General features: G+C 36.8%; 1 protein-coding gene across 1 annotated transcript; it reads left to right on the plus strand.

The window, feature by feature from the left end:
• Positions 5888-6850, plus strand: LOC100154853 (olfactory receptor 6K2). The gene has a single exon (XM_013996903.1). It carries the CDS (start codon positions 5888-5890, stop codon positions 6848-6850), a length of 963 nt encoding a protein of 320 aa, XP_013852357.1.

Here is a 14616-nt window from a genome sequence, read left to right on the forward strand (position 1 = left end):
CCTCCATATGCCGCGGGAGCGGCCCAAAGAAATAGCAAAGAGACAAAAAAAAAAAAAGAAAAAAAGAAAAAAAGAAAAAGAAAATCTAGTTATTCTGTGGAACATATCAATTCTCACTGGCAAAGTGAAATTTCTATACAACTATAATAAGGTACTCTGATAAATGGAGTTAGTGGTTCCAATTCTTCACTTCACTCAACAGATTTATAAATCCATAACTTTGCAATGAATGGATTCATGGTGTATAGCCTATACTTTCCTGCCCCACAAATTTGAATTAGGTTTTTCCTTTAATTAACTTTTGGGATATCAATGATTACAGGTATTGAATATATATGACTTTGTAGTTGGGTTTGCTCCAGGGATCTTCTCCCCTTTCAGCATTAGACCCATATAAGGAGGCCTTTGAGTCACTGGTTCAGAGAATGAGAGCCATGTGGAGTTGACCTGAACACAGACTGAAGCCCAGTGACTAGAGTTCAGAACCAGAGCCTAGAGCCTGATTTGAGCTTAGCTCATCCTATTGCAGTTGACTAACAGACTCATGACTATGTGGATAAACGTTATTGTTTTAATATCCATGGGTGAAGCACTTAATAAGTTACTGTACTCTGCTATGTGTGAGCTTTGTTTGACATTGTACCATCCTGAGATCGCAAAAATTTGATAACTAGTGCTTATTATCTGAATCTTAAGATATTCTTTGGAGTTGCAAGTATTTGAGAATTGCGTTGTTAATTATCATTTAAAACAGTTCTGTCATTTCAAGAAAGATTACTTCCATCAGATATGTAGTTATATAACCATACTGCCTGTTCTTTTGTATATTAAAGAGATTTATGCATTAAAGGGATTTGAGATCATTTAGAACTACAGCAGGGTCTGAGTAGTGGAAAGCGATGAGATGTCAGGGAGTCATTCTTCGGAATTTACATTCTTCTTTCTACACTTTTTCTCAATTGTATGTATGGCTGGTAGTCATCTTGCCCTTGATCTCTACTTGAAAATAACGTTATGGAATGAAAAATCTCTCAAGAGAAAATAAAAGCTAAATGCAAAAACTCTTCAAACTGTGTGGAAAAAATAAATATGCACAGTAGATTGAAGGATTGTAGACAATTTGACATTTTTATTCTCATTGGTTGTCATATATACACAAGCAAAATGTTTTGAGTTAGTCCAAACATGGTATAGAATTATATCAATCCTATGTGGTATTCTCTAACTAGAAACCACTGTATTAGGAAAATTGGTGAGTATGTTTTTGTCTGAAATCATACTGCTTCTTACTGAATATTTATTTAGCTTATTTTGAGTAAGAAAAGTGATTATATTTTAAGAAATGAAATATATTCTTTGTTATTGATATATTCAATGAAATATATTCTTTGTTATTCTCAGAAATTTTAGGGAGTAAATGAAAGAGAATAGAAACAATCTTAATAGGTGTAACATACACAACTATTAATTTGCTTTAATCTTTGTGGCATGGTCCTTCCTGTCATTTCTCTTCCCTGACTTCTGTGCACAAAACAAAAAAAGGCAAAATGGGGAAAAATCAATGTGAATAGCTAAAACAGTTGCTCCAAATTTCAATATGGAACGAATAGGTGGAGCACAGGGAAGGCCAATTGTTTTTCCTAAATTTGGCTGAATGGCCTAGAAATAAGTAAGCAGAATGTAAGCCCAGATCTCTCTTTTTCTTGTTCCACCAATCTCCTCTCTTCTACTGCATTAACATTCTTCAAATCAGACTCCTGGAATTTCAGCTTTTTGATTCATTTAAAAGCCAATCCAACCAGAAGTGTCACAGAAAAGGACATTAAGAAAAAAAAATTCCAATGCCCCAAGCTCCTGGACTATCTCATTTGTCTTGGTTTGGAGTTACCTGGGGTTGGGCTACTCCTAATTACCAGCCTGAAATTTTTTCTTAATTGGATCCATTATGAGAATTATTGTTTTCCTACTTATCTTAATTCACTTGTGTAGAATTCCCAAGACAGTCTATCTTCCCATTCCAGTTATGCTTAAGAAAAAATAGACACACACAAAGGGGCAGGAGAAAGGGAAAAAACCCTACAGGGAGAATCCAATCTATACATCACTGACTGAAGAAGGAAATACAGTTTAGATGGAGGACTCAGGGTAAAAACACAGTCGGGGAGTCAGAAAAGCTTGTCTCAGTAACTCTGTGTGGTTGATCACATCAAGGGAGGGAAATATAGAGTCTTCGCCCATGTTTATTCCAACTTTGGAACCCAACAACATCAAGGTCAGTGAATAAACTAATTTTAGAGAATAGGAGATATCCATGGGAAGGAAAACACTCATGCATGATGATAGAGAGCCCTAGTGTACATGTAGATACTGTGAGAGACTGTTGGGGAGGTTGGGCAAAGAGGAACTAGGACAGATTACATTACTACAAAGCAAAGATTTCAATTCCTAAATTTCCCAGGAAATGGGTGGGATCCAAATGGAGCCAAACTCATGGGGTTCTTTAAAAGCACAAATGAGTACTCTGACTGATTTCTGAAATGGTTCCTGGATGAACATTTAAGGAGTCAAGTGAGATCTTAAGTTTGCTGTTGGGCATTAATATCATTGACAATTGTATCAGGCAAAATTACTGAGGTTTGGATAAAGATAGGGGAGCGATCAAGGAAAACATAATCGTTTTTCTTTTTGTTCCAATCTTCCTTGTCTTCTCCTTGGCTTGGCCACATCTCTTCAGGAGAATAGAGAATTAGGCTTGGGTCTCTCAGAGGCACTTTCTTGAATTGGTGGAATGGTTCAATTTGGAGGACATTATCCTGAAAGCCATAGTTACAAGATGTGGTGGCTACTGCTGGGGACATCCAGACTTATGGAAAAGGGGGATGGAGGAAGGAAGGATTGGGAAGTTGTGATTAGTAGGCACAAACAGTATATATAGCATGGATAAACAACAAGGTTTTATAACACAGCAGAGGAAACTATAATCAATATTTTATGATAAACCATAATGGGGAAGAAAATGAAAAATAATAAAAAATAAATTAAATTGTAAAAGCACTTACGGTAGAGATCAGATATGCACATAAAAAATCAAGAACACTTAGAACAGATTTTTAAAGGAAAAGCTGTATTAGATATAACAGGGAACAGAAATTAGAACAGTAATCAGAGATGTGGAATTAGACTTGTTAGAACTAGAAAAGTCACATGTAATATTTGGTTAATTTAAAAAGGAAGCAGGGATAGGAAAGAACAAGAGGATGTTTCAGGTAGGAATTCCTTTCAGGAATGTTCAGAGGCCAGAAAATAAAAGGGACATATTTGGATTAATAACAGATTTACTAAACTCGATTGGCAATGAACAATTTTTCGTAGCAACAATAGATAAGACGGCTTTTTTTTTTCTGCCGAAATAACAAAACATCACTTCAGTACAATATTAAAGAAAGATGATGTAGTTAAGAGTTTGATTGGACTTAATAACATAATAAATTAACAAATACATCTATGGCTAATATCAATGAGACCATTTATAAAGTGCCCTTTCCTAATATATACATAAATCAGGATTATTAATAAACAACAGACAATAAAGGGAGATTATTTTTCCTATCTCAGTGATTAAAAAACATTATCCTAAAGGTTCTGAGATTAATTTTTTTTTGAAGAAGGGACAATTTAGAGGAAAAAAAATGTGAGAATGTGAAATAAGTATAGGTATGGAAGGGGAGTCACATGAGTAAACTTACGCTCTAGCAAGAGTAATCTTGTGAGAATGAAGGTTTGCATGAGAAAAGGAAGACTGGAGGCAGAAACATTTGGAAACCTGTCACAATAGTGCAGGTGTTAGGACAAGGCATTAAATTAGGGTTAAGACAATAGAAATAAAAATACTGGTGATACAGCAAGCAAGAAAATGTTAAGCAGACTTTGATGATTGACTGGAGTTAAAACATGAAGGGATAATAGATGCAAAAATGAGTGAAGTTGGTATCTAGATGAACAAAAATAAGACAGTCATCAAGAGAAACTGGTTAAGTGCTGGGGGAAAAGATGGTGTATTAACTTACCAGGGTTTCCATAATAAAATATTAGACTGAGTAGCTCCAACAACAGCAATTAATTTTCTTACAGTCTGGAAGCTAGAGGTCTGAGATTTAGATTTTGGTATAGTTTATTTCCTCCAAAGCCTTTGTCCTTGGCTTGTAGATGGCTGCTTTCTACCTGAATTTTCCTATGATTTTCCTCCTGAAACTGTGTACAAATTTCCTCTTCTTATGATACAGATCGCATCAGATTAGGGCCCAATCTATTGACCTCACTTTAATTATTTCTTTAAAAAAACCTATCTCCAAATACAGTCACATCATGAGTATCAGGGTTACAAGTTCAACATATGAATTTGGGGGGAAGGACACAACTCACTCATTAACAGGTGGAGCTGGCAAGTTTGGGTCAAGATGAAGCATCTAAGTGGGAGAGTCCTAAAGAAAATGTGGTGCTCAGGACAGAGATCCAAAGTTGAAGACCAAAGTTGATTAGTAATCTTGAATAAAAGAATTCTCTGTGAAGAAGGGACTATGCAGTGAGAAACAAAGAACAAAGATAGGATTTTGTCTTCTTTCCGTACTTGGGAGGTGGAAGACAGATAGCCAATGAGGTAAACCAGGATAGTGTAATGTGAAATAGGCAAAGAAGGAAAGACTTTCAAGAATTAGGAATTGACCTTGGAAGATTAGTGGCAGTGAAGACAGAGGGAGGCCACTGCATTCAATCAGAAAGTCATTGGTATAATTTAAGAAAAGAGATATAGAAAATTGAGAGATAATTGATTGAAAGGGATTCAGGAGGGGATGAAGACAGTAAATATGTATCAACATGTTAAAGGAAAAGTGAGGTTGATACAAAGGAGAGAAATAATCTGAGTATAGATAGGACTTTTCTCTCGAGATAAGATTTGTGTATATTTGATAGCAGAACAGAGAAAATAAACAAACACAAGGTTTTGAACAGGGAATAAATTAACAGAAAAATATCTTACAATGTGTTGTGCTTACATCGTATTCTACAGAATACTACAGCTCTTTCTCTCTACACACCATTCTTCTAGAACGCTTTGTATTTATTGCTTGATATATTCAGTTTCCATTAATTAATTATCTCATTTGACTAGAGGCTTCCGGTACAAAACATATTTGGGATTCATTTTTTCTAGAAGATAGAGAAGGAAAAGAGAGATGAAAGAGAGGATGTGTCATTTAGAGGTAGAAGGGGGAGAAAGAGGGTGGAATTCACTGGTGACGGTTTGTGTGTCTTTGTCATTAAAATATTCAATTAAATCTTATGCCAAGAATCAAATAAAGAACTGAGAGAGTTATAGGGAGATTGTCAGGGAATCAAAAAGACTTGAATATGGAAAAAAGCATTACCTTGCTATTCCTTCACTGCCTCATCTAGTTCTTTCTTTGTCTAAATGCAATGATTTTAAAATATGGTCTTTGGATCAACAGGATTAGCAATGTCTGGAAATTTGTTAGAAGTGAAAATTCTTTGGCCCTACCCCAGACCTACTGAATTAGAAACTCTCAGGAAGGGGACAAGTAATCTCAGTTTCAACAAGCACTACAAGGAACTTTGATGCATGCTAAGTTTTGAGAAATGTTGGTCTAAAATATTGCTTGTGCTTTCTGACAGTATATTTTTCTATACTACAATTTTAGTTGTAAGCATCTAATGAACATAGAGTATTCCTTATTCTTCTACACCCCCAATACGTGGATTTATCCAGACGCTGGCATTTGGTAAGTGTATTTACTCTGTGACCAGTAGTAGACACCTCTTAGAAGGCTTGAATGCAGTCAGGGTTCAAACCCTCCTTTCTCACCTGGAGATGGAGAGCCACAATCAAACCATTGCTCAGGAGTTTATCTTCTCTGCCTTTCCTTATTCCTGGGGAGATTCTGTCATCTGTTTTGTTCCACTGCTCTTCATTTACACTTTCATTGTTGTTGGCAACCTGGTCATCATCACAGTGGTCCAGCTGAATACTCACCTCCACACTCCTATGTACTTCTTTATCAGTGCCCTTTCCTTCCTAGAGATCTGGTATACCACAGCTACCATACCAAAGATGCTCTCTTGTCTGCTTAGTGAGAAGACTATTTCCTTAAACGGTTGTCTCCTGCAGATGTACTTCTTCCATTCCACAGGCATCAGTGAGGTTTGTCTCTTGACAGCTATGGCCTTCGACCGCTACCTGGCCATCTGCAGCCCTCTTCATTATCCCACTATCATGACCCCCAAGCTATGGGCCCAACTGACTTTAAGTTGTTGCATTTGTGGCTTTATCACGCCCCTTCCCGAGATTGCCTGGATCTCCACACTGCCATTTTGTGGCTCTAATCACCTTGAGCACATCTTTTGCGACTTCCTCCCAGTGCTACGCCTGGCCTGCACAGACACGCAAGCCATCATCATGATTCAGATCGTGGATGTCATCCATGCGGTGGAGATCCTTACCGCTGTGATGCTCATTGTCATGTCTTATGTTGGTATTGTAGCTGTAATCCTACGCATTCGTTCGGCAGAGGGCCGTCGCAAGGCATTTTCCACATGTGTCTCCCACCTCACTGTCTTTTTGCTTTTCTTTGGCAGTGTGGCTCTCATGTACCTACGCTTCTCTGCCACCTACTCCTTATTTTGGGATACAGCCATTGCTGTGGCCTTTGCAGTTCTATCCCCCTTTTTCAACCCCATTATCTATAGTCTGAGGAATAAAGAGATAAAGGAAACTATAAAAAAGCACGTGTGTCAGGCTAAAATCTTTTTTCTTAAGACCAGGGACCTCAAGTAAGATCTAATAGTTTGGAGTCCATATAACTGTGGGTGTTGTTCATCCTCAACTCTCTGCGATCTCTTTCCCATCAGCTTTTTACTGACGCTGGTCACTAATAAATAAAATTTAGCAATAACTGGATTCAATAGTTTCTTTCAATCTTTATCCAATTTGACATATTTTTGGATCTGACTTTGTTAATTAAGTTTTCTGCCACTCAATTTATCCTGTAAAATTTATTTGTGGAAGTAATCTGAGTAAGACTTTAATTTTAATATAGTCAAAACATCTGTTTGTAAAATATTGTAATTGAAAAATCATCTTCATAAGATTAATGGCACTTAATGACCATGGCAAAGAATCTCAGACCAAAGAGGTCACCAAAGAATACTTTAAATTCAATAAATGAACAGACAAAAAATTTAAAGTAATATAACTTATCTACTCATCAACTAATTGGTATTTTTTTCATGGTAAGTTGAAAAATATAATCTTTGTTTTCACTGTAATCAAATGTCTTGTACTTATTAATTAAGCAATAATATCAATAAATATCCACTGAATGAATAAGCCAATATCACCATGCTGTGTTCTGATTGTCCCAGCCAACAGATCAAGCATATTGGATAATAATGCTTCCCTTTTAACTTCCCCCTTAGATTTCAGGATGCAAGACTCCTTTTTTTTAAATCTTACTTTGAGAGCTTTTTCTCTTACTGACTCTTTATGCATGCTTCATAAAGGGTGATTCTTCTGCAGGGTGCACACCTCAGTGAGGATGCAATAATAGAGGTGATTACTATGTAAATGTTAGTAGATTTCCACCCTTCCCTGGCTCACCTATAGGAATCTTACGGTTGTCAGCCACTAATGTGCCATAGCTGTCTCCTCATCCTCATCCCTAAATTTTAAGATACTTTAAATTCAGGTAGAGGGAATTCCCCTTGTGACTCAGTAGGCTATGAAACTGACTAATATCCATGAGGATGCAGGTTCAATCCCTGGCCTTGCTTGGTAGGTTAAGGTTCTGGTTTTGCCATGAGCTGTGGTGTAGGTTGCAGACATGGCTGGGAATCCTGTGTTGCTGTGGCTGTGCCAGCCAGCAAAGGCACTGTCACATATATTTTTGAAGCAAAGGATTGTACATAAAATATGGCATATTGATATTTTACATAAAATTCAACAAGGATACACAGTCCAGGTAAACACTTACAAAGCAAACAGCAAGTCATTATGACTCCCGACAGAGTTGTGAAAGAACACTCTTTTTTTTTTTTAATATTTTTTTTTATTTTCCCACTGTACAGCAAGGGGGTCAGGTTATCCTTACATGTATACATTACAATTACATTTTTTCCCCCACCCTTTCTTCTGTTGCAACATGAGTATCTAGACATAGATCTCAATGCTATTCAGCAGAATCTCCTTGTAAATCTATTCTAAATTGTGTCTGATAAGCCCAAGCTCCCGATCCCCCCACTCCCTCCCCCTCCCATCAGGCAGCCACAAGTCTTTTCTCCAAGTCCATGATTTTCTTTTCTGAGGAGATGTTCATTTGTGCTGGATATTAGATTCCAGTTATAAGTGATACCATAGGTATTTGTCTTTGTCTTTCTGGCTCATTTCGCTCAGTATGAGATTCTCTAGTTCCATCCATGTTGCTGCAAATGGCATTATGTCATTCTTTTTTATGGCATAATAAGAACACTCTTTTTTAAAGAAGCTACCCTGCTAGTGTCAGAAGAAAGGGGGAAAAAAACGTTACCATCCAGTAGAACTTCCCATCCTTGAGACGTTCTCATTAACATGAAATGCAGATGCACACTGAACATTAGGGATAAAGGAAGGAGACCTGCATGGACACTTAGAGAGAATTTTATGTTTAAATTTTCTTGTCCTGCCTTAACATATAAACTTTATTTATCACTTTCCTAGTCCCTGAAAATTCATCTTTGTCCCTAAAAATTAACTGAGCTGAAACTACCTTTTTTTTAACATCCATACTTCTCACCTTCAATCTGCTCTCCCAATTGAGAATACGTTATATCTCGATCTTGCTTTACTACTCTGCTTAAAAACCTCCTGAGATGAAACACACTCTCACTCAAAATTGTGAATGTTAATTTTACTAGATAACCTCTGTATGTGTGCATGCATGGGTGTGTGTGTGAGTACATGTGTGTGGGTTAAATAAAGTCACTTCCAAGCTGAAAGAAAAACAAAAGGAAAGGAAAGAGCATACAACAGGATATGATTGTCAAAGGTCAGGACACCATTCAGAGGGGCGAGCACTGTGCTAACCTGCTTGTGGACCTTCTTACAGTGATCCTTTGAATTCACATTGCTGACGGCTGAGCAATGAGTTCTCTCACTCTGCTTCCCACCTCACCAAACTGCTTGTTATATTTTATTATATTTTGGGGAGTTAATACATACATGTGTATATATGTATTGTATATATATATAATCCCTTACTAAAAATCCTTCAGAGCTAATGAAGCATGTAATCTGAAGATGGTTGTTTTATGTTCACTTAACTATTTTCCATCATTAAAAAAAACCCAAACAAACAGAAATCCTATCTGCATGAATTTATTGGACAATTAATTATTGAGCAATTTTATATGTCAAGCAGTGTGCTAAGTTCTGGACAAAGATATAATCTCTACCTTAAAGGAGTTTCTTTAGAATGGGAAAGAGGCCCATAGAAGTACAATATAAAAAGTAATAATGATAAAATTCATAAAATCATAGCAGAAACAGTAACTGTGCTGGAAAATTAAGAAAAATTGCAAAGAAATTGTATTTGTACTGAGCTAAGAAGAACAATTACTGTATAATTACCTTTATTTTTTCACTTTTATTTATGTACCTTTAGGTCTTTACTTGTGTTTAATTTTGGAAGAGTTTTTAGTAAAAACCAACATGACTTCTAAGGCTTAGGACTGGTTTTAATAACTATGGCCTATAAACCAAGTTTTCATTGGACTTAACTCCCATGACAAACTCATGTGGTTGATGTTATCATATCCATTGTGCAAATCCCCCCCCCAAAAAATTGAAATAAACAGACTTAAGTCACATGGTTGAATAACAATAAAGCAAGTAACAAAAACGAATTTAGACTTCAAATTACATGCTTTTCTCACCACAGTGACATTTATTACTATTTTCTCAGTATGATTTATCATGCTGTGTTTAAACTCTTCTATGAGCACATTCTTAATTTATTCACCCCTCTAAAAAATAAGAACAGTTATTTTTTTTAAAACCAACAATTATTGGATTTCCTACAGTGGCTCTGTGCGTTAAGGACCTGATGTTGTCTCTGTGAAGATGAGGTTTCAATACCTGGCCTTGCTCAATGGGTTAAGGAACCAGTATTGTCACAAACTGTGACATAGGCAGGCAGCTATAGGTCCAATTCGATCCCTAGCCTAGGCACTTCTGCATGCTGAGGGTGCAGCCATTAAACAACAACAACAACAACAACAACAAACAAACAAACAAAAAACCACCTAACAATTGTTTTATCTATGTGCTAGGCATATAGTGTTTTCACATCTATTACTTTTGCTTAATAGTTACAATAGCATTAGATACCTGGTCTCATTGTTTCTAGTTTGTAGTTGAAAATCCTGAGACAAATGACAGGTAAGTAACTTAACTACAAAAGCAGTCAAACAAGGACTAGAATCTCATGACTACAACTCTAGAGGCAATGGGTGGGGATTTCTCTGAAATCTCATTGCACTTTATCTGTGCTTCTCTTAGGACACTTCTTGCTTTCTACCTTGAATTATCATTAATATATCTGATTTGAAGCACTCTGGGCATTTACTGGTATGTGCATTGCTCCCTGGGACTAGCACTGGGCTCTACGTAATAATAGGCTCAAGGACTGTTGAACTGCTTCTTGACTTCTGATTTTCTGTAGAGTCACATCTATGAAGAATGCTAAAAGGAGGAGATATTATGAGTTACTGCCATTTCTGACCTCATTTTGCTCATGCTAAGCTTTTCAGCAGTTTAAGTAACAAATTTTCAAAGGTTTGACTATTTAAACAGTGTCTAGAGTCCTAGAAAAAGAGAGTAGTTGTCCCTTTTGTAAATTTATTTACCTTAGGATAAGTAGGTATAACCATTCTAAAACTTAATTGCAGGCTGAAGGCTTTAAAATTATGGTTATTGCACAGCTAGGAAATTATACATTTTTTTAGATGTTTTACTCTTAAGCTCAGAATTTCCACTCTGTCACTAGTCTAATTTACTTGTTTGCACATATTCATAGCCTGATGCAACTAACACTTTTATATTTTCCTCTGTAACATGAGAATATGATCACTTAATGATAACTTTCCCCTCAGCCATGGGGATTTTGTACTATCTGTCTTTAGTATTTCAAGAACTACCTGAGAGGAGTAGAAAAGGTATATACCATGTAATCCTAAAGAAGGAATTACATGCCAGCTCTGTCCCAATTGCTGATCTAGGCATTACATATAAAAGTACTTTAAAAAGAAACAAAAATCATTGCACTCATAGAATCTACACATGAATGGATGGTGGACAATAACATAAAATTGTATTTTAAATGATAATAAGAAATGGCACGGAGAAAAAAATAATATGATATGCTGAGACAACAGGGTCTGGAGATGGAATATGATTAATTTTATGTAGGTTAATCAGGAATGGCCTTCTCAGCAAGTAATATTAGAGTAATGGCCGAAAGACGTGCAGAAAAAGAAGTTCTGGGCATGTGGATACATAAGGAAGAATGTTCTGAAGTTCCCGTTGTGGCTCAGTGGTAATGAAACTGACCAGTATCCATGAGGATGTGGATTTGATCCCTGGCGTCGCTCAGTGGGTTAAGGATCTGGCGTTGCCATGAGCTGTGGTGGAGGTCACAGACTCAGCTTGGATCCTGCATTGATGTGGCTGTGGCGCTGACCAGCAGCTACAGCTCTGATTCAGTCCCTAGCCTGGGGACTTCCATATGCTGGGGGTGAGTCCCTAAAAAGACAAAAAAAAAAAAAAAAAAAAAAAAGGAAGAATGTTCTAGGTGGGAGGAATGGAAGTGCAATGGCTCTGCCATAGGGGTGCTCCAGGTGGCACTTGGACAGAGTAATTGGGGTGGGTGTGGAGACATAGATAATGAATCCACCAAACATGTGGCTGTGCCAGATTACATAAGAACTAACAGACCATTGTAAAGGCTTTTGCCTTTCATCTGAAGTCAGACCTACTGGAGGGTTTTTTAGCAAAGAAGTGAAATTATTTCATTTACCTCTTTATAGGATTTCTCTTATTATGGTATTGAGGATAGATTAAAAGTGGGCAAAGAAAAAGTAGACATTTTGGAGGCTATTGAGAAATCCAGGCAAGAGTTGATGGCTTGGACCAGGGTTGCAGTATGAATGTTTTAAGAAGCGATTGGTTCTGTATTTATTGTGAGGATATCACTAACCAATTTGCTTGCTGATTGGATGTGGGGTGTACAAAATTAGAGAAGACTGACTCCAAGGAATTTAGCCTCAAGAACTGGAAGAATGATGATTACATTAAGTGGGATAAGGAATTTTTTCAATTTATTTGTTTATTATTTTTTATTTATACTTTCAGAGCCACACCTGTGGCATATGGAAGTTCCTGGGTTAGGGGTTGAATCAGAGCTGCAGCTATCAGCCTACACCACAGCCACAGCAAAGCCAGATCCGAGCTGTGTCTGTGACCTAAACCGCAGCTCGCTGCAACGGCAACGCTGGATCCTTAACTAACTGAGCAGGGCCAGGAACTGAAGCCTCATCCTCATGGATACTGGTCGGGCTTGTTACTGCTTAGCCACAACAGGAACTGCAATATATACATTTATTTATTCCCTATCTTCTTCCAAAAAATATTAGAGATCAAGTAGTGAAACACTTTTTCTAACTCCAATTAACCTATATCTTTTTCTTTCTCTGTGTTTTTTGCTTGCACCACATAGGATGTACCCAACCAGAAGAATTAAATTTATTGCACTCAACTACAAGAAAAAAGAAAATGGCAAACTTTTCCTCAGTTTTCAGAATCCATGTTGATATTCTATAGTTGTGAATTCAACCTGCTCAGCCATATGCTACTTATCTCTCCACTTTCAACATAATTCACTTCCATTCATATATATATATATATGAATATACATGCATATGAATATATAAATATATATATATTTCAGGTGGAATGCATTATAATTCAATAGCTGATACACCACAGGGAAATTACTACCACAAGTCTAAGTACCATCCACAATCATTTTATCCACTCTCCATGTTATTGCAAATGGCAGGATTACATTTTTTTATGGCTGAGTATGAGTGTGCATGTGTGTGTGAGTGTGGGGGGGTGCCTCTCACATCTTCTTTATTCATTCATGCATCAAAGGAAAATTAGGTTGTTTCCATATCTTGGCTATTGTAAATAATGCTGCCATGAAAATAGGGGTGTGTACATATTTTTAAATTAGGGTTTTTATATTGTTTGGGTAAATACCCAGAAGTGGCATATCTGGGCCATGTACTAGCTCTATTCTTAATTTTTAAAGGAATCTCCATACTGTTTCCCATAGTGGCTACACCAATTTACAGTCTCACCAACAGTGTACCAGGATGTCTCCTATGTGTGGACTATGTGTTCCCTTCTATTGTGGTTGGGTCGTGACTGCTGAAATGCATTGAAGAGCAAGCTTGGCTCCCCACATTCATGCATATTTACTGAATACTACTTAGTGAAAAAAATCTGATTAATATAGGGTATAAGAAGTAATTGGAGAAGTATACATGATATTGTACTATTAGCCATGATATAGAAATTTCAAAATTGATTGGCATGGGAGTACCACAGAGAGAAAAATTTAATCTAACTAGAATATTTCATGGAAAGTATTATTTGAGCTGAATTTTGATTCTTTTTTTCTGAGCAAAGGAAGGGCTAATATAGAGGAAAAAAGTGAAAGAAATATGCAGGAGAAAAATTCTGCTCATTATAAAATTGTGTTATTGAGTAACAGAGGAAATTGACTGTATAAGCTGACTCATGGTATGGTTATCTACGAGAAATACAGCAATTTATGCATTTGGAATATTGGTTCATTTTTAGTGATCCTCTTGTTCAGCATATTGCAGAGCGCATGGAACATACTAAACTCTCGCCAAATATTTGAATTAATAAAAATATAATATAATAAATGAATGAATTGATTATTCAATTAAGTCGCTAAATTATCTGTCCAGGAGTCCTGTTCCCTTTTTTCTTTTCTCCCCCTGCTCCCAACACATTGAGAAGATTGTAAATAAGAATCAGAGAGTAGTGATTGAATTTATATCCACAGGATTTTTTCATTTGCAGGAAGACAGACACTTATGTTTATCCTCTTGTTTCTAATTTACCTGTTCATTATCACGGGGCTTCTTTTTCATGAAACTGGATTCCCACCTCCACATTCCTATGTATTTCTTCATCAGTGTCCTCTCCTTTCTGGATAGCTGGTATACCATAACTATCATCCACAAGATATTCTCCAGTCAAGTCAGGGAGCGGAATACCATTTCTCTGACTATTGCCTCCTGCATGTGTATTTATTTTACTATCATTTGTCATTTCTGAGATTCATCTGCTCATCACCATGGCTATGCACAGATACCTGGCCATTTGCAGCCCCTCTATTAACCCGCAATCATAACACCTCAGCTCTACATTCAGCTGACTATAGATTGTTGCATCTGTGGCTTCTTCACATCACT

This window comes from Sus scrofa, chromosome 4 (genome assembly GCF_000003025.6).
Source record: "Sus scrofa isolate TJ Tabasco breed Duroc chromosome 4, Sscrofa11.1, whole genome shotgun sequence".
NCBI classification, from domain to species: domain Eukaryota; kingdom Metazoa; phylum Chordata; class Mammalia; order Artiodactyla; family Suidae; genus Sus; species Sus scrofa.